The following is a 21667-nucleotide window of genomic DNA, read 5'->3' as shown; positions in this document are numbered from 1 at the left end:
GATCGCTTCCCAGGAACCCCATCTGCTTGGTGCTCCTCCCTTGATAATATGCACATCATCCCTGCTAGTTTCTTCTTGCCTCGAACTCTCAGCCCTGCTAGTTTCTTCTTTCCTCAAACTCTCAGCCCTGCTAGTTTCTTCCTGCCTCAAACTCTCATCCATTGATTTCAGATTCGAAACTGTCCACTTTCGGATCCAATTCCTGTCGCTCACCACAAGTATCTGGCCACTAATATACGCTCTCAATCCCTGAATTTTTGCTTTCACAAAATGTTTCTTAAGAATTTTGAAATTCCTACTCTCTTCTCTTCCGAAATCTCTCTTAACTCCAATTTTCTCACACCGTATATTACCAGCGTTCCTTATCACTATATCTGCCATCAATGAAGATAGCAGCAACACTTTTATGGGCCTGTGCCCTCCCACCTTGCCAACTCTCTCCACATTGTCTATATCGACCTCACTGAAATTTATTTTCATTTTCTTTTGTATGACATCTACCACTTTGTAAATAATGTCCACTTTAGATTCTGCCTTTTCTTCCTCCACCCCATAAATAAATATGGATTTCTTCTTACGCTCCTGTCTGCAACTTCTATTTCTTTCTTCAGGTTTACCATCTCTTATTCCATATTTTTTATTTTCTCTTTTAGTGACACCAGTTCTTTCTGGCTGTCTTCCATCATCGCCTTCGTATTTTTCATGTAATCCTGGATCCACTGTCTCGTCTTTTCGTGTTCCTGGACTTGTTCCTGAAGCATCTTCTTTAATTGCTCAAACGGACATATCTCCTGTATTACCTCTTTTACCACCTTCCTCATAACTTCTACGTCTACCCAACTCATCCTATCTATCTCCTTGCCGACCGCTTGACCCTACCGCTTCCCTACTCCACTCCACTCAACAGGCGCACGCCACACGATACGTCTGTCCTCCTTACTGGCTTAAGCTAGACTGCCGCAACCCTATATTTAGGAAATTAAAAAAACAAAAGCCAGTAGAATGAATGAACTCTTTCAACTACCTCGGGTACCCCCTATTATATGATAGCAATGTGATCTTGACAACAGCATTGCAAAATTAAGTAAAACCACAGATACTATCACTTCAATCTATAGTCCTGAGAAACACAAAGATAACACTAGTGAGACCAGTTCTCTTGTACAGAAGTGCAGCATGGACCATCACTGCTGCTGAGATGAGATTCATGAGATATACAGCAGGATACACGCGATGTGACCACAAGAGGAACGAGGGGGTGAAGAAAGAACTGAAGGTAGAACCCATCTTAAAATTCATAGGAAAATGCCAAAAGAACTGGAAGGACTCTGTAAACAGAATGGAAAGGGAAAGAATCTCAAATCAGATCTTGCAATACCAGCCCAGAAGAAATCACTGTATTGGTTACCCAGCTAAGAGGATTTGAGACCGTAACAGGCTACATGGCCTAATACCTTTTTGGATGATGATATTCAGGTAGAGGAGGTTACTGATACTAGCGAGGTATTCATGTATACCTATTTAAACCTAGGAATTTCATTTTTGTCCGTATTGAACTGAGAAAGGTTGATAGGAAAACTTAAAATGGTCCACCTTTTCAATACAAAAATGTTATAGTTTATTTATAACGTGTATTTGTACTTGGAACTAGTTTCAACGCTGATTTGCGTCATCATCAGCCAAAATGTGGGAATAGGCAAGCATTTAGGCATTTATATTACATAAGGCGTATTGTTTAATGTAACACCTTGTGTAAAAAAAACTCAAGGCAGATATTTTCGCACTGCAAGTTGTGTGGTTAAGCTTATTTTTAATATGTATAATTTTTGCTTTCTCAATGATGCATTTGTTTCTACATTCGTCCCTGTTTTTATCTCCCCGTAAGATGTGTATTGTTTAATGTAACACCTTGTGTAAAAAAATTGGGTTAAATGAAAGAGTTATATTATATTCAAGATCATGCTTTCATGTCTCTGCACAATATTTAAAATGAAATTTACCGTTGGTCTTTATAGCTATTGTTGAGAGTGAAGGAGAATTTCCTGTTGTGTATGTTTATCAGGAACTCAAGGGAGACTTCATTAGTTAGTCGGAACATAGAAAAAATGATGAACTCTTCTCAGAAGAACTCTTAAGGTTTCACTTTACTTTTTCCTGCCTGCGTGCTCTTCAGAAATGTGTGCGCGTGTGTTTTGTATTCAGGAATCATTCAAGACGAATATTTTCGCACTACAAGATGTGTGGTTAAGGTTATTTTTATATGTATAACTTTCCCTGTTTTCATCTCCTTGTAAGATGTGTATTGTTTAATTTCCTGTTGTGTATGTTTATCAGGAACTCAAGGGAGACTTCATTAGTTAGTCAGATCATAGAAAGAATGATGAACTCTTCTCAGAAGAACTCTTAAGGTTTCACCTTATTTTTTCCCCGCCTGTTGGCTCTTTAGAAGTGTGTGCGTGTGCGTTTTGTATTCAGGAATCATTCAAGGCAAATATTTTCGCACTGCAAGTTGTGTGGTTAAGCTTATTTTTAATATGTATAACTTTGCTTTCTCAACGATGCATGTGTTTCTACATTCTTCCCTGTTTTTATCTCCTCGTAAGATGTGTATTATTTAATGTCACACCTTGTGTAAAAAACTGGGTTATATGAAGGAGTTATTTCATGTTCAAAATCATGCTTTCACGTCTCTGCACAATATCTAAAATGAAATTTTACCTTTGGTCTTTATAGCTATTGTTGAGAGTGAAGGAGAATTTCCTGTTTTGTATGTTTATCAGGAACTCAAGGGAGACTTCATTAGTTAGTCAGAACATAGAAAAATGAGAACTCTTAAGGTTTCACTTTACTTTGTCCTGCCTGCTGGCTCTTCAGAAATGTGTGCACGTGTGTTTTATATTCAGGAATCATTCAAGAAGAACACTTTCGCACTGCAAGATGTGTGGTTAAGGTTATTTTTTAACATGTATAACTTTTGTTTTCTCAACGATTCATTTGTTTCTATACTTGTCCCTGTTTTTATCTCCTTGTAAGATGTGTATTGTTTAATGTAACGCCTTATGTAATATAAATGCCTAAATGCTTGCCTATTCCCACATTTTGGCTGATGATGACGCAAATCAGCGTTGAAACTAGTTCCAAGTACAAATACATGTTATAAATAAACTATAACATTTTTGTATTGAAAAGGTGGACCATTTTAAGTTTTCCTATCATCCATGTATACCTATGCTAATAAAGGTATTTACAAAAATGATACAAAAAGTTGAAAGCAAGAAAAGCAGCTGGAATTGATGAGATTTCTGCAGATATACTAAAGGCAATGTATTGGAGTATAGTACTGTACCTGAAGTACTTATTTGATTACTGTTTGCTTGAAGGAGCGATGGATGGAGAGTTGCTGTAGTAGCTCAATTCTTCTTCTTCTTCTTCTTTTATGACCACATAGGATCACTTTAGTCAGTCCGTCGTTCAGGTCTCTTTGAAGGGATTGTTCGGGCTTTGCGGTCCTCCCAGTACTTCTTCAGACGCTCCGATCTTCGTGCCCTTTCCTCAGTTGAAAATGTGCGTGTTGTTGGTTTGTTTTGTGTAAGGGTAAAGCGGAGGTTTGTATTCTTGAGTTTTGTATTCAATTTTATCTTATTTTTGGTGTCTTCTGTTGTAAGGCCTATTTCCTTCAGATCCTCTCTTACTTCTCTGATCCATTTACATCCTGTTGTGGTATTTTTTGAGACGAGATTGTGTTGTACTAGTTGTTTCAGAAGTCTCGAGTCCTGGATCCTCATGATATGTCCAAAGAATCCCAGTCTCCTCTTACGCATAGTATCTGTAATGGGTTCTAGCTCTTTGTACACGACTTTGTTAGGTATTAACCGCCACTGTCCATCTTTCTGATATTTTTTGTTGATACAGGTTCTTCCAATCCTCCTTTCAATTTTCTGAAGTCTGTCAGTCTTTGATTGTTTATTCAGGTAAAAGAGTGTTTCTGCTGCATATGTAGCTTCCGGTTTTATAACTGTGTTGTAGTGTTTTATTTTTGTATTTATTGATAGACATTTCTTTTTGTAGATATCCCATGTTAATTTTTGTGCTTTAGCTAATCTATTTGTTCTTACTTGGATTGAGATTTTTTCATTTAAGTTATGTGTTATTACTTCTCCAAGATATTTAAACTGAGTTACTATTTTGATTTTATTACCATTTATGGTGACTTCTTTTAGCTGTGTTGGTTTTTGGGGCATAATTTCTGTTTTTTCAAATGATATTTTGAGGCCAATTTTATTTGCAATGTTTTGAAGTTCTGATATCTGGGTTTTTGCTTCTTTTATGTCCACTGCTAGTAATGCTAAATCGTCAGCAAAACCCAGGCAATTTGTTTTGATTTTTCGGCCAATCTTTATTTTGGGGGGACATTTTCTAAACCATTCCCTCATTACCATTTCTAGAGCACAGTTAAATAATAGTGGTGAGAGCCCATCTCCCTGCCGTAGTCCAGTTTTAATTTCAAATGTCTCTGATGTTTCCCCCCTAAACTTCACTTTTGACTTGGTATTGGTGAGAGTCAATTTTATCATGTTTATTAATTTGGGGTGTAGTCCAAGGTGCCTTAAAATTTTAAACAGAGATTCTCTATGGATGCAATCATAAGCTTTCTTGAAATCTACAAATGTTATCACCATATCTCTGCTTCTTCTCCTGTTATAGTCCATTATCAACTTAAGACTCATGATCTGATCAGGACAGCTCCTCCAGGGTCTGAAACCTCCTTGATATTCTCCTAGTTCTTTCTCAAGTTGTAAACTTATCCTATTAAGGATGATTATTGAAAATATTTTGTATGTTATGTCTAGGAGAGAGATTCCCCTGTAGTTATTAGGGTCGGTTTTGTCCCCTTTTTTGTGCAGAGGATGAATGAGGGCTGTTGTCCAGTGTTCTGGTAGTTCTTCTTTAATCCAGATAGAGACAAGTTGTTGATGGAGGGCAACTTTTGCTGAGGTTCCTGCATATTTCCAGATTTCCGCAAAGGTCTGATCTTCTCCTGGCGCTTTGTAGTTTTTTAATTTATTCAGAGCTTGGTAGACTTCCTTTATTGTGGGGGGATTGATGTTTTCTGGTGATGTTTTTATCGGGGTGTTGGTGTCCAAATGAAGGAGTTCTGTAGGTTCCTCACAATTTAAAAGCTTGTTGAAATGTTTAGCCAGAATTTCTGCATTGTCTTTATTGTTATGGGCCAGCTTACCATTTTCATCCTTCATCAGTAGGGTCGGGGGTTCATATTTTTGGAGCTGCTTTCTGAAGGTTTTGTAGTAGTCCCTTGATTTAGTTTTACTGAATTGTTCTTCAATTAACTGCAGGGTGTCCTTATGATGTTGTCTTTTTATTCTTCTTAAGACTTGGGTAGTTTCTTTTCTCTGTTTTACTAGCTTTTGATAGGATATTTCTGTCTTTTGGGACTGATGTAATAGCCATGCCTGATGTCTTTTCTCCACTGTTTCATCACATTCACTGTTCCACCATTGGTGTTTTTTACGTGGTTTAATTGGAGCTAGGTCTTCTGCAATTTGTTTAAGGTTGTGTACTAAGTCTTCAAGTTTGTCTGTGATTTTTATTTTTTCAGTTGCTTTCTGGTAATTTTTGTTGTTGATTAGCTGGGTAGGATCTATTTTTCTTTTAGTTTTAAGGGCTTGCTTTTGTTGTCTCCTCTGGGGAGTGAGTTTAATTTTAATTTTAACTACGTAGTGATCTGAACCTGTGTCTATTCCTCGGAGGACTTTGACGTTATAGATCTCTTTGTGGTGGTATTTGTCCATGCAGACGTGGTCCAGTTGCCATTCTCCTTTAGTGTAGTCAGGGTGTTTCCATGTTTTGAGTTTTTGAGGTTTCCTCTTAAAACATGTAGATTTTGAGATTAAATTATGGTTTCTACACAGGTCAACTAGTCTCTCTCCATTTTTATTTGTTTTCTTGTGTGCTGGCCATTTTCCGATGATGTCACGGTATTTTCTTTCTCTGCCTAGTTGAGCGTTGAAGTCGCCTATTAATAATTTTATATGGTGTTTGGGGATGTTATCTATGGTCTGGTCCAATAGGTCCCAAAATTCTCCTGTTTCCTCCTGGTCTTTTGAGGAGTTGTTTTTATCATTAGTGGGAGCATGGGCATTTATTATAGTATAGATTTTATTAGATGCCTTTAAGGTGAGCGTTGAGAGTCGTGGAGACTGTGATCTGAATTCTTGAACTGAGTTTATTATTTTAAGGCTGACCAAAAATCCTGTTCCAAATTGTGGGACATTCTTCATCACTCTCTTCCCGGGTATACCTTTATAAAGTCTGTACCCTTGAGATTCCAAGGCATCCTGGTCAGTGTTTCTAATTTCCTGTAATCCCATGATAAGAATTTTGTGTTGGTCCATTATGTCGGTGATCACTTTTAGTTTACCGGAATGGTAATTACAGGCTAGTCAACCCTTCAGTCAATCTTTGTTCATATGATGGAGTTTCTACTGCTGATTGGTCATCTGGTAGTCCGGATCAGTATCCTGTGGACTACAAATTGTGGTCAGTGCTTAAGGAAATGGTCTGTAAGAAGAGACATCCTAATATTCATATCATAAAAAGAGCCTTGAAGACTATTGTAGCCAGTTTTCCCAACATCATCATGCATAAGCAGGAACATTTAAGTCCTCTGTTCAAGTAATACAGTGGACATTTTGAATAATATGCCAAAAATTCATGGTATGAATACCTGCTCCTGCATACCAAAAAATTGTATTTCTCCTTTCTGATCTGTTCCCCATGTGTTATTACTATAATACAAAGGGCACTAAGGAAAGTTTTGTGCAAGATGTTGAAAATAAGTTACAGATAATTTTTGGCCATAATACATCCAGTAATATAAGAGGATCTATCATCCATTTTTTTTCTAAACCATTTGGTTAATCACAAGTGCTAACTTCTTCATGTCTCTTGTGTTCTGTGACATAGTGTACTGAATTTAGTGGTGAAGAGTGTTAATATTAGCATTTTAAATTCCCAAGGAAAATGCATGGGGTATGCAGAAATGATTACAATCTTTACTAGTTAATGGAGTACAGACATGAGAACGGTATGTGACTGAGGACCACATGGTATTAGCTGTTTACTTGTGCTGTGCAGTTGACAAGCAGTGTAGTAGAGTGGTTTGCGTGACTCAGTACATGTAGGGGAGGGGAGTGGAGTGGAGTGGATAAGCTGGGTATCAGGAAGGGGATATTCAAATTAGTGTTTTCTCTGTGTGTTCCAGGTTGTGCCCTGCACTGGGTAAAGCACGTATAAAAATTTAAAAATATATATACTTGCAGTATGTACAACACAAACAATTTACATAAATCACTTACCAATAAATGTCTCCTTGGTAGCCTAAGGGCACTAAATTTAAGCTGTAAATGCCCGGCCTGTTATGGCCGGGAATCTAAATAATGTAAAAACAATGTTTGGCATTAATAGTGGTATACATTTGCTGATGAGCACAAATCAAAATACAATAATAATGTATAGAACTATGTTAAACATTGTTCTATTAGCCTATATCTTAGGATACTCAGTACTAAATGTAGCCTTAATACTTTTCAAAACCACAGGACATGTTTGTGATGTTTATGTAACTCCCATAATTTACGTTAATGGGGATGTCCTCTCAATAATTATTTTGCAGATTTTTCTAAGTTCCAAGTAAGTGGTTTGGGTCGCGTAGCTATCAGATTGTATTCGGGAAATAGTTGTCAGCCCTGAATGTGGTTTTCCATGGTTTCCCATTATCACACCAGGAAAATGTTGGGGTTGTACCTTAAGGCCACGGTTGCTTTCTTCTGACTCCTAGCCCTTTCCTATCTTATCGTTGCCGTTATACCTGTGTGTGTCAGTGCAATGTAAAGCAGATAAAAAAAAAATTTAAGTCTCAAACTTTGATATTCATGAAAGGTACTGTATTTACAAACATGCTTCATAAAACAATGGCATTATGCTCACCCAGATACTGCTGTGTGATACGCCGCTATTACTAGCAGGGTTGCATGTGAGCGAGGGTTACGTCGGTGTACTGTGGTGGTGCACCGCCCAAGGTTATCAAGCAAGACAGCTCAGCTGGCCACATGCTGCACTGGCTGATGCTCATGCTGTTGCTCATGATCGAACATACATTTCTTTGTTGATTTTGTGGTGAGCTTTCTCTCTGTGGGAATAAAATGCCTAGATATAGATTTGTGGTTCAGAACAGCATGTATGGCCATACCAGGTAAAAAGGAATAATGAGCAGATATTCCAAACAGTGAACATGAAGTAAAGTGGGAGATGCAAGAAAAGAAACATCTCACTCTTGAAAATAACATTGAGAGGGGTATTCAACAGAAAAGGATTCAAATAATAGGTCTAAGTAATGGCAAAATAAAATCTATTATTTATTTGTGTTACGAACTTATCCAAGACAGTTATCATCGCTGAAGAAAATGCTGTTGAGCAATTTAATATAGTTAGACAAATTCCATTCTCCTCTCTCTTCCCACTCAATAATTTTTTAGTGATTGTACTATTTGATCTTCTACTGTTAGAAGATTATTGGAAACCTCTGAACAGAATATCATGAAATCAAACTTACTGGTGTTAAGAAAAGGCACTAAATGTACGATTACATTCATTGTACAGCAGCGGATGTTAATTATAGATAGCAGCATGACAGCCCAGAATAATGTTAGATGATGATTTCATCTTGCAAATCTTTTGTAATAAAGTTTTGGGCAAGTTCCTGTCTACTCCTAAACTTTTCTTTGTTTACTATTAAACAATGTTTTCCTTTTCTTTTTCACAGGCTGCCACACTATGGGGATTTATCTTCCGTTTCTTCAAAATGCAAGCCTTTGCATACATGGCAGTTGCTTTCTATATGCTAGAAATTGGTAAAACCTTTTATTATTGGAAATCAATATATTTTGCATGGCATTTACTTTGGATCTTTTTATATGCAGTTGGTTTTCTTATCGCTAAGAATCGTAAGAAAATGGAGAAACTTAGCAAGCAGCAATGAGTTGTCATTTCATTGAGAAATTTGAAGCTTGTTATCTATATTATTATGTAAAACCTGGTGTACAAGAGTATTCCATGTTGTTGTAGAATAATATTTTAAACATTTATTCTGCTCTGTGTGTGAATGATCACAAGAGCAGTGACACTGCCAGTGCCATTTATGATTATGAGTTATCGTACCTAAATAAGGGTTTAGGTCTTTGTTTTAAATATTAATGTAGTGTATTGGCTTCTTGGCCATACCTGTGTGTACAAATATCAAATATTCCTTTACATTTTGATAAAGAATATTATTTTTTAATGAGCGGTGTACAACATTGAGATATGTAAACCAAAAATATCTATATACAGGGTTTGCCATTTATGCAACCACGAAGTTTTACTGATTGCATTTTATAGTTATGAAATTTGTTGTTAAACAACGTATTAAACTGTATAAGAAAATGTGGATCTTGTGCAAAGTACTTTACAAATAAGATAGTGCAATAATAGAGGGAATAACTTCAAACTGAATGTTATCTGTTTGAGTTAGAAACTGTGTTTAATTCCTATGTTTTAGTCATCTTCATCATTTCTGTTTCTCCAGATACAGCTGGGTTGGGACAAAATTGATTTCTCCCCAATTTACTCTTTATCTGCATCACTCCATCACTAGAGCTTGGATTATATGTAATTACCTATTCTGTTCCCATATATGTAGCTACAAGAAAAGTAAAATGTTGGCAAATCACACTAAAAGGACCATTATTCCAGTAGTTTAAAGTTACAAATTTTTACATTTTTTGATGCATAATAAATATTTTGATAAATATTACATATTTTAAATATTTTGAAGGATACTTGCTCATTTGAAAGAAAACACATTTTTTTTCATTAATTTTACATCGATTTAAGTTTTTTAATTAAACACTTGAAAATAGTTCAAAAAGCCTGTACATCTTTAACATCTAAAAATTATTTAATAATTTAAAGTGAGATATTCTGTCAAAGAATCGCATCCCTTAGCTTTATTGAGGGTTTGTACATCCCTTAAGAAATAATGGTACAGTGTGACATGTTGCTGCTATTACGGAGAAAGACACAAAGTGAAAGTTATCCTTTGGCTGGGATGGGTGCTTGACAAAAGCAACCCGTAAAAGAGAACACTTGCTCAAACCAAACAGATTAGTAATCCATACATACGGATTGCTGTTGATGAGTTGACCGATGCCTTGGGTCGTTTTGTGCAAATCTCCTAGCAAGTAAATTGGATCCTGAAGCTCCATGTAAGTCTGATTTAATTTACTGCAAACCAGTGGAATAGACAAATAATGCTACAGTTTCACGACTCATCAACAACGGACTTAAAGATCTAGGGACAGAGAAAGTTGGCCGTGCGGTTAGGGGCGCGCAGTTGTGAGCTTGCATTTGGGAGATAATGGGTACGAACCCCACTGTCGTCAGCCTTGAAGATGGATTTCTGTTGTTTCCCCATTTTCATACCAGGCAAATGCCGGGGTTGTACCTTAATTTACGGCCATGGCTACTTCTTTCCCACTCCTAGCCCTTTCCTATCCCATCATCGCCATAAGACCTACATTTGTTGCCTGCAACCATTTTGTCATACAACTGTTTGTTTGTTTGTTTGTTTGTTTGTTTGTGAAGTTAACTTCCAAGTTGTTAACACTCTTTACTATCTTTAGGCTTGTTATGCAAGTAACTCTGCACTTCAGTACTGGTATTTAGTGTTGATGAAGATACAATATCTTTGTTCACATTTTCTGCATTTAAACTTGATGGAATTGTTCATGGTCACCCTTTCGTTCTGTCTGTATATCTCTTGAGATACCTTTGTCATTGTGAACCATGATGCTTAGAAGTTTCTCCTGATATTTATTGCACTCTGCTTCTTTGGTGATTTTGTCAGAAGTAAATTTATACTTGTAAAGAAAATTATTTTTGCAGGAAAAATATGACGCCAGCTTTTCAGAATGTTTTAGGAATGTTGCTAGAGTTTTAATGTTAGTAATTGATAATGTATGGTAGAACGTTACCACTTTCTTCTTTTAATAGTAATCTGTTACAGAATAATCAGTCCATTAGAATGTTACATATCATTTCTGTATGTTTTTAAGACAGATATTTTGTAGTCAGTTGAGACAGATTTTCAGTAAGCTTTTCATTTTATGTATGTATAAGCAAGTTAGTGAAATGAATGATACTTGTAGTTCTTCCATTTATATAGATTTAATGTCCTTTCTAATCAGGGGTCAGATTTAGAGTCACTAAATATAACTCACTGTTTGATGATGTCTCCTTGCATGATTTCAAATGGTCAGTCTTCCTTTCTAGTCTCCCTGCCTAATTTATTCAAACATCAAGGTTTCAGAATTGGATCTTGATGCAGTTTTTTTAAACATTCATGTATTATTCTAAAATGCAAAGGAATCATGGCAGTAGATGTTCTACTATGTTAAACAATCTCTTTTTAGGTCAAAATTCTGGCTCTCTCATGTCACGATGACATACTAAATTATTTCTACAGACAGTCCAAACTCAGCCAGTAAGTTCTAACTGCTTTTGAATGGTGACCAGTCAGTGAATCTGCTGATGGTTGAGTGGTTAATATTTTAGCTTTGCTTATTGAAGACTGGAAGGGCTTGATCTTAGCCAAGGATGGAAATATTCATAGTAGGCCATGTCGTTCATGCTCGCATGTAAAAGAACTTGGGTGAACCCATTAAGTACGTATTATTCTCAATTCTCTCGGCATTCTAAATAATTTACATAGAGTTTTGATTTCACTGACAGGAATGCTGACTGCTAGTAATTACAGTGGCACCACCCCTTGGCAAGAACAGACACACTAGTTGCCCAGATGGCATTAACTCAGATGATTAGCATTTTGGCTCTGAGCCATTCAGTATTAAGCAATAAGTAAGAAAAATTTCTCCAGTAAATATAGAGCCAAATATCTGTGAGATAAAGAAATCTTAACTGTTATACATAAAAATACTCTGCCTTCCAAATTTTACAGATTTTGGTATTGAGGCCCATTTATTTTTCATAGAAAATCAGTTTCATGCATATCATATTGATAATATTCAGACCAGTTTTTGTGTATATTGACCTTTCAAACCATGAGGTTATCCAGTCATTCAATTAGATTAACATCTTTGATTGAGATTCAGCGAGAACTTTCTACCTCCCTGTTGATTCATCAAAGTCAAATTTTGTGCCCAGAAATGAGGCTTTTGCCATTGTCATTTTTTTTTTTCTGATAATGGAGGTAGGTAAATCATTGAGCCTTTAATAGGCTATGTTCTTCCAGTCAACATACTTTGTTTCCCCTGTTTGTAGATCAGGATCATGAGCATTTCTGCAGTTAAAACTTCTTTTTTTATCTTCATTCTTACTTCCAGAATTAGTCCACCCTTTTTCTAACACAATCACTTTTCACTTCACTATTAATGAACACAGGTATTGTAGATAATTTTAATACAATTACAATTCTCGATGATGCTTCACTTTTCTGAAAGGATGCTTTAATAGTAAAGTTTATTGACAGATAGGCCTAAAATAGGAGTTAACTTCCTTCATTATTTAACAATTTAGCTGCAGAGACAGCAAGTGAAAATCGAAGCTACATTATTTGAACAGAAAGTTTGGTGGTGTGCGAAAAGCTATAACAAATTTGAGATTAATTATTCCAAGACTTTATTGTGATCTTTAATTCATTAAGTTACCGGTACTACTTTATATTACATAGATTTTTTTAGAGTAATTTTTAAAATCAGATCACCATATTAATTTGAATTTCAATGTATATTTGTCCTAGTCAGATAATAGCTTCTTCAAAAACGGAAGTGGTCAGTGATTACGACTGATTCTTATGTAAGATAAAATTCTCTAGTATTTGTAGTAGGTCACCATTTTAAAGCAGAGTACTTCTATGAATAGTAACTAATGACAGACTTTCATTAGAGTTGCTTCCACATATCCCATTAATTCTGATCTTATGTTAGTATGTGTGTAATAGGAAGTCTAAACTGTCTTCCTATGATCTTGCTTTGATTGCCGATTTTTAAACTTTGATTTGATCTGTCTCATCTTGTAGGGTTCTTTATTCTTCCATCTAAACAGCACCATAATTGATTTTATTTTACTCAGATGGTAATTCTAGTACTATAATTATTGAAGTGAGAAACAACTTCTAAAGTAAAATATTTTCATTTGTGATAAGTAAAAGAAGAAACTGTTGAAATGTTATTATAAATTGTATATGCACTTTGTTAGTGATATGTATATTGCAGAAAGTGTGTGCCTTGTATGATTTCCAAATCAATTGGATAACTGCTCTTAGTTATGGAAAGTAGAATCTAGAAGCAGTTTTCATTAGGGTTTGTTGTTAATGTCTCATGTCCTTCATAGCCTTCAACACAGCATCTTTTTTTTTTTTTTTCAGAGATTATTTTGGTTGTGTTCAGCATTGTAAATACCAGTATGTATTGAGATTTTTAGTAATCCTATGAGTAGCTGTGGCTAATGCCTATAGTTACAAATGTTAATGTTTCAGAATAAAAGTGTTCCCATTTGTATTTGGCATAGCAGTCAATTATAAAATGAATGTTATGAACCATTTTATTATTGTCAGTATTTTTAAAACAGATGTTCATAGAAAATTTTGGTCACTGAAAAGAGCTTCTTGAAGACCATTAGTACTTGTATTGGAAGTTTTTTCATTGGAATTTTATCTGGATTTGAATGTAATGGGGAAAAATAAGTGCCAATATATTGGTGGCTTACATAAATACATACTGTACATTGTTTAAAAATGATCTTTTCCCAATATGAAACAATATTACCATCGATGAAGACATTGAAATGAGTTATTAACTTGAAATATAGTTTAAAACCACAATCTTTGAGTATAATCATCAGTATAAAGTGAAAAATTTATGAATTTAATTTCATGTACCATACTTCTTAGAGTATACTTAGTATTGATTAACATTCCTGGACATTTTCCCCCCAGTAATAGGGTTTCCTAAGGGCATATTACCTTTAAATAATTCTTTCCAAGATCATTTTCTTCATTACTTATATTTCTGTGGTCATTTAACCCAGGCGTATTAACATTTTTTTTTCCAAAATCTATTGAAGTAGAAAAGTTCATAGAATACTTGAATAAAAATATTCAACACATTTTTAACTAGTAGAAGGGTAGGGAATAATTTAAAGCAAAAATGTATTACTCAGTATCCTTAATTCATATTTTACTTGATCTCGTTTGTAAACATTGTATTTCATCATTTTCTCCCTTGTAGTCATATTCGCATACTTTTTGCTGTAGTTTACTGGTAATGACCTGTTTCAGAAGCAATAGTGTCAGGGCTCCCTCTCAGTGTCACTTTGTTTCCTCTGTACAATGCTGAATTGTTTTTTATCCCCACACTCTGAAATCTGATTTAGGTCCTTTAGAGATGTCATTAGTATGCTGATAGCCTACTAATGTTTGCACATCCGTTTCCTTTTGTTGCTTCACCTGTAATGTATGTTGCCTTAAAACTGGGGTTGTTAGTAATTGGTATAAATACAAGGACAAGCATTGAATGCACACTTATTTTGAAAAATAGGCAATTCTGTGACTAAGAACGGCGGGAGGAACAACTTAATGTACTAGTTTCAGGAAGTGCAATGCAAGCAATGTTACAGTTGTATCTGACTTTTGTTCTTGTGACCGTAACCATGGGACGTCCAATTTTACTTCGGGTCTTAACGACGGGGACATGCCTTTTCATATCACAAACATGCATTGACTGTTGTTCAAACTGTGGCTCCGTTGATGAAGAGCCAGTGATAATGCCTTCTGTCTATCACGTCCTATTCATCAGAAAATGCTGTAATAGCAAAAATTTATGGAGGTTGGTTCAGAATTTGACATGATTTCTATTTGGTGAGATGATATGCATTCTTAATTGGTTTCCTCCTTTTCTAATCACTTAAACAATTTTAAGTATACCCATTTGCTTTAAAGAAAAAAAGTAAAGTGAAATAATTGGAAATGTTGTTTCCTTATCTCTGTTTGATTTTGTCACAACACTCAACACTCAAGGTAGCAAATTTTTTAAAATATACCATTAAAGTACCATGTTACAGATTTAAAAATTAACTTAAATGTTTTTCTTATACAAAAAATCACTGAGAAGGTAACAATCTTAGATTTATTGTCCATAATGATGATGATGATGATGATGATGATGATGAAAGTCTACATTCACTTGAAAATTTGGCTCTATAGGCTCCATGTGTATAGCAATATGCTGCTGCAGGTGAATATTACTAGAACTACTTACAGGCCTGTTCATCAACAGCTCATCGTAAGAAGCTGGAATACGTGTAATGTTTACATGCATTTATTCAATCATTTTATAGTGCTATCTTCAGATTATTATTTTTTAACATCATAATGTTTTGGAGGAACTATGCGCATATTGTTCGCTGCATTAATAGATACTGTAATACTGAGCTTTTCTTTACGACTTCACAGAATTGATTTGAAAAGACTGTGGAGCTTAGCAGTTCATCCCAAGTACTAATTCAGGATTTAAATATTTTAATTAATACAAAATAATTATTTACAAAGCTTATTTTAATTATTTTACAAAAAGGTTAACAATTACAAACAAATTATTATAGCAATGTTATATTTGCAAAGCAAGCTGCAGTAGACCACATTTTTAAAGCATACCCATCATAACAGTAGACTTCCTGTTGTATTCTATTACCACAGTCTTAATAATAGCCAGTGTAATAATAATAATAATAATAATAATAATAATAATAATAATAATAATAATAATAATAATAATAATAATAATAATAATAATAATAATTGTTACCATGTTTTCGTGGATCACAGAGGTGAAAGAAGGTGCGGGCTGGAATGAGTCTATCTATGAGAGTCAAAGATTGATTTAAAACTTTAAAATAAAGATTATATTTCGTTTTAGATATTAAATTTTAATAAACAATAAGATTTCAGGTAGAGGTAGTTAGGTACAAAATAGAAAAAAACAGGAAAAACCTAGAAAAGACTAGTTATCATTTGAACTTCAAGCCCATAATTTACCAAGGTCCCAATATCGCAACTGTTGCATTAGACAGATAAACAAGGAGACAAATCTCTGAATTCTTTTACAGGAAATTTTAGATTACAAATATCAAGAGCACTATTGCTCCAGAGGTTACAATATATGGCCTTCCAAAGGCATCATTCAATATCACACAAATATATTTACATTTGAAGGAAATGCTCTACAATTTCTGCCAAGGAGACCGCACTCCCAAACCCTTACAGCCTACTCAAGGCAACCATGCTTTCACTAGAGCATCTTTGTTCAATAAACTTACACTTTCAGGCCTCTCTAGGTACAATCTACAATTTACAACACCATATCGATTAGTTTACATAGGGGTATCTTGTACTGTTTATACTGGGCCCTTATGGAAATGAACAGCTTTAATTATTGGCCCCAAAAACAAAATGTATGGAGGCGGACACTTGCGCTCCTTGAAATTAAGAGGTTAAAACCCTACTTGGGCTTTTGGCCTGACGATGCAGAGGCTAATCCCACACTACTGAGGTGACTAGATGACAAGTTAATTTACAAGTCACAAGCGGAAATGGTTACAAAATCATAGTCGCCTCTAAAATTGAAAGGGGAAATCAAGAGGGTAATGCACTCTCTATCCCTGGATTATAGTTTAAGTACTTGACTTACTTGAACTTTTACATTAGAAGGAAGAAAGTTTACATTTTTGGAAATTGACAGTTACATAGTTAAAGATTGGAACCTTCCTCTCATGTCAGCTTGCGGACACAACTACTTAGATGGAAAAACTGTTGGCCATTACCTTAGCTGATGTTCTGCCTGCTGAAGAATGAGGCCCCCGCCTCCTGTCTTAACATACACACTCAATAAGACGACGATCAGAAAGACAAGTTAACTCGAAAAAGCCAAAGCTTTTATACCCAAGAGGAATTTTTGAGAAGGCTCTGCACTAAATCCAGACACACCCTCTCATTTTATTGGATGGATAAAAGGTTACAAGAAGCCTATGATTGGCTGAAAAATAAATATACAAAATTTCTAATTGGTCAGAAACCAATGCTGGCAGGATGAGTAAGAAGTGTTGCAACCCTTGAAGTATCAAAATTAAGAAAAGTCAGTTCAGTTCAGGAAACCTATAAACACAAAATTTCTTTAAACTTCTAGTTATTCCACTTTGCACCAGAGTGCATGACATCAGTTCTTTGATAGAGGCATCTAGGGAAAAAAAGTCCAAATTTCTTGAACTATTTGTGGGAAACATCCAAAAATAAAAGAAATCCAGTCAGTTTAGGCAACCTTAAAATGTCACATTAATCTGAGTTTAATGCATAAATAACAGCTGAAATATACTTACATTTCTCCGATGGAGGGCCTTCACAAGAACAATTAGTCGTCTCCCTAGCACCATTAACCTTTTGGAAGAGTCATTACGTTGTCTTTATCGTGAAATGGTAGGTTACCGGTACCTAGCGAGCCGATGTTTCTCCTATCATTTTATCAGTTATTACTGTGTTGCTCTTTCCTGTGAACTGTTTTTCTGTTTTTCTTTCTGCAAGTTTGGAAGAGTCTGGTCGATTGCTGTAATATAAAACACTCTGAAATCCCACTGTTATCATTTAGTCGGCCATGGCAACATGTGGTGAGACTACAGCAGATATTTGCACGGTGGCACATGTTAACTTACAATGTTTGCCACTCGCAGTGCAGTGGTGCATTTCTCCCGTTAACACACGGATCCTTTGTATACACATTATATCCTACATTCAAATGAAAATTTGGATTGTGGATGTATGATGTTTCCAATTTTAAAATCCTCAATAATAAGAAAGGAGAAAGATGGCATATGAAAAGCAAAACCATAATGTACATTTTTAAAATTTTTAAATTTTTTTAGCTTTGGTCGCAGCACCACTTAGAGCACGGCACAACTGGTACAACGACACTTGGTTATTAGCTGGTATAACGTGCACCTTTCCTCTCCACTACATTGTGGGAGTTCACATTTATAGAAAGCCATTTCTGGTGAAAGTATTAGTCTAAAACCTACCTGGCATTACATTTGATGTTCAAAATGTTGCCTCTCAGCTGTCAAACATGCCTGACACCTCGTAAACAGGTTTGCAAACATTCGGTGAATCTCGGCCTGTGTGATGTTTGAAATAACTTGTGCAATGTTCTCTTGTAGTCCGTCTCTTGTGTGAGGGTTGTTCACATACACTTTTCCCTTCAGCATCCCCCACAGGTAATAATTACAGGGATTTAAATCGGGAGATCTAGCGGGATAATGAACCACACGATCTTTGAAAACTTCCGTATTATCTCCATACACCAATCGACAGTGTGTGCCGTCGCATTATCTTGCATGAAGTAACCATTACTTCTTTCTTTTTCTGTCAGCTCTTGAAAGAATGGCCTGAGAATGGGGTCTATACGTCAGTTAGCATTTATTGTTTCATGGAAAAATATAGACCCTGTAATTCTGCAAGCACTTATTGTGCACCATACTCTTATCTTTACATTGTAAAGTAGACGGACATGCAGCTGATGGGGATTCTGTGCACTCCACTAGGGATTGTTTTGACTATTTATGTAGTCACTTAAGTGCAGCCATGCTTCATCACTAAAAAATAAAAGTTCTGGGTCAACATACCCATTGAGAACGGACTGAAGCAACCAGTTATAATACCGTACACTAGCGAAACTGTCAGGTCCTCTTAAATGTTGGGCAGCGGTGGGATTGTGTGGTTTGGCTTTTAACAATTTTGTTGCTTTGTGGTCAGAAGATAATGACACATTTGTACGGGGATTTTGTTGGAATTCTCTCCAAAAGAGCTCCTATTTCATCAGGCTTTTCCTCTTTTAAAACAGTTCATCTCCTGCGTGGTTTCTTGTTAAGAATCGACCCAGTGGCAAGGAACTTCTTTACTAAATTATGTGGCGAGGAACTTCTTTACTAAATTATGTACCATATTCCTATGGGGAGGGAGGATACCAGGAAATTTGCAAATGAATCAAAATTGGCACACACTAACAGAACAATGCTTCACATAGCACAACAAAATGAATAGGCCTATGCACTGTTCTACTGTATACATCACTCATTAAAAAACACACAATAACTTTTGTATTCATAGAGAAACACTATGCTATTTCAAAGCTAACACATTTAGCACACCGGGCTAGTTGGCCGCGCGGTTAGAGGCGCGCGGCTGTGAACTTGCATCCGGGAGATAGTGGGTTCGAATCCCAATGTCGGCAGCCCTGAAGGTGGTTTTCCGTTGTTTCCCATTTTCACACCAGGCAAATGCTGGGGCTGTACCTTAATTAAGACCACGGCCGCTTCCTTCCAACTCCTAGGCCTCTCCTATCCCATCGTCACCATAAGACCTATCTGTGTCGGTGCGACGTAAAGCCACTAGCGTTTATCACATTATCAATACCACAGATGTTAAACTAAACAATTGCAGTGAAGATGCAGGCCTTATCGCTTAATCAGTAATGCATTAGATCACATCAGCTGGACATGAAGCAATATATCTCTCAGCAAGTGAGTCACCCTTTTGTGCTATCGTCTTTCTGTGTAGCTCCCCAGATACTTGCACAGAGCGAAAATCGAGACCCTGTACATGGGAAAGGAATGCCATTGGTATAACAGTTGAGAGAAAGGGCTGTGGTAACAATGCTCTTGGAAGAATTTTTTTTTATCAAATTGAGATAAGAGTGAGGGGGGGAAAAAAAAAAGTACATTGGAAAATGGTCTCAAAATGTTGAATAATGTAACATTGATTTTGTTATGGATTTCTGTAGTTATTTAGTATATTTTGACTTGAAGGTGACTGTGTAGTGAAAAATCTACAAACTGCTTAAAGTTCCAAGTAACATCAAAGATGTAGATTAGTACTCTACTTCTTTTGCTTAATCAGAATTCTGAAATATTAGAATGAACCTCCAATCTGTATGTTCATTTTGACAGGCATGAATTCTTTCTCACATTTTATAGATAATGATTTATCAGATATTGATGTTGGGTCTTGGACAGTCGAGTACATAGTTGGTTAGGGGATTTACTACAGACACAAGTAGTTGGCATTTAAGAATGTAATATTTAGTACTCAGCCCATTGGTTGATTGGATCCTCATAGATAGCCTAGCCTTCAGTAAAGAGGTGTTCTTGGGAAATGGGGATTGAGGTACTTTCTCATTGCTTTTCTCACTGAACCAGAAGGTGACAATACATATTAGTCTATCAAGCTGACTGAAATGGATACACTAATAATTAACCCTATGAGTGATACTTTCACACCATTCACAACAGGGACTAGCTTCAGAAGGAATGGCATTACTAGCATCGCCCATATTCTAGTTGTTTCCATATTGTCAAAGCCAAGCAGGAAACTGAGACAGGTCAATGCAAGTAACAAAGTTGTTTTAGTCCACACCAGAAGACACAGTGCACTGTATACACTGTGTCTCACCAGAAATGGATCTGGGCTTCATTTAAGATTAATTAAAGAGATTGATGCCAGAATAAATTTGATCATGTCTGGGCACCAAGGTTTTCTTCTTTAGTTCTGCTCAAAGAAAATTTGTTATGTAAGTTTCCCTACAATTAACACATCAGCACCAACTTTGATGCCTGCTGGAATAAGGTAGTTATAAAGAATTATGACAATGTTTCTGTAAATAATAAGTTGTAGATAAGATGACCATGGTTATTACAACCAATGAAAGAAATAGTAACTTAAACTTCAGTCTGAAGAATTTTTTTATGAAAATGCTGTGGTTTTCCATTAAATCTGAGATTTTAAATTAGTAATAGTATGAAATAAATCTCACCTCTAAAATCCAAAACTGAAGGTTTTTTTTACCTGGTTTGTTAAAATATAATGCCATGAGATAATTCATAATATGACTGTTGTCTTACTTGAAAAAGGAATATTTGTGAAACAGCTAGTTGTGACAAGAAATACCTGTTTCTCTTCCCAGAGTTTTAAAATGTGTAGTTCATATTTACCTCCTCTTTTAATATTTTGAATGATTGATATCTTTATATCCAGTGTGATTGTAGGCTACAGTAGTGTAATCAGTGTATATGTCCAGGTTAGTTTGCATGAATGTTGTACAGCCCATAGGTGCCAAAGTAAAATGGAGAACCTAAAAAGTGAAATGAGTCTGTATTTTACACCCATGTACTTTTGAATAACATGTAAGTAGGTTAATGAAATGTAGTTACGTGGAATCTATTTCTTTCGATTTTGTAATGGAATGAAGTGCCAAGAATCTATTTAAAAAAATATGAATTATGATTTGCTTGCAAAATTTTTAAGTGATGATTGTTATGTGTAAGAAATTTAATACTAGCATTTTCATTGCAATGTTTTTCACTTGTCTCATATATTCTGATATTCTGATGGGAAAGTAGCGAGTCACATAAAAATTTATTAGTAGTCATCATATTGGTGAAAAAAATTGTATCACATGCAAGGATAAGACACTTTACTTGCCAGAGTAAGAAC

General features: G+C 35.6%; 1 protein-coding gene across 2 annotated transcripts in view; it reads left to right on the top strand.

Moving 5' to 3' along the window:
* frj (farjavit) overlaps positions 1-15836 on the top strand; it is a 122653-nt gene extending 106817 nt beyond the window's left edge. For both annotated transcript variants that reach the window (XM_067149984.2, XM_067149982.2), the window contains exon 8: positions 8843-15836. In XM_067149984.2, coding sequence (XP_067006085.1) covers positions 8843-9058 — 216 coding nt within the window. In that variant the 3' untranslated portion in view covers positions 9059-15836. The remainder of the gene's footprint in view (positions 1-8842) is intronic.
* The last annotated feature ends 5831 nt before the right edge of the window (positions 15837-21667 follow it).

Source organism: Anabrus simplex, chromosome 6 (genome assembly GCF_040414725.1).
Source record: "Anabrus simplex isolate iqAnaSimp1 chromosome 6, ASM4041472v1, whole genome shotgun sequence".
Lineage (NCBI taxonomy): Eukaryota > Metazoa > Arthropoda > Insecta > Orthoptera > Tettigoniidae > Anabrus > Anabrus simplex.
This window is presented reverse-complemented; position numbering and strand designations above follow the sequence as displayed.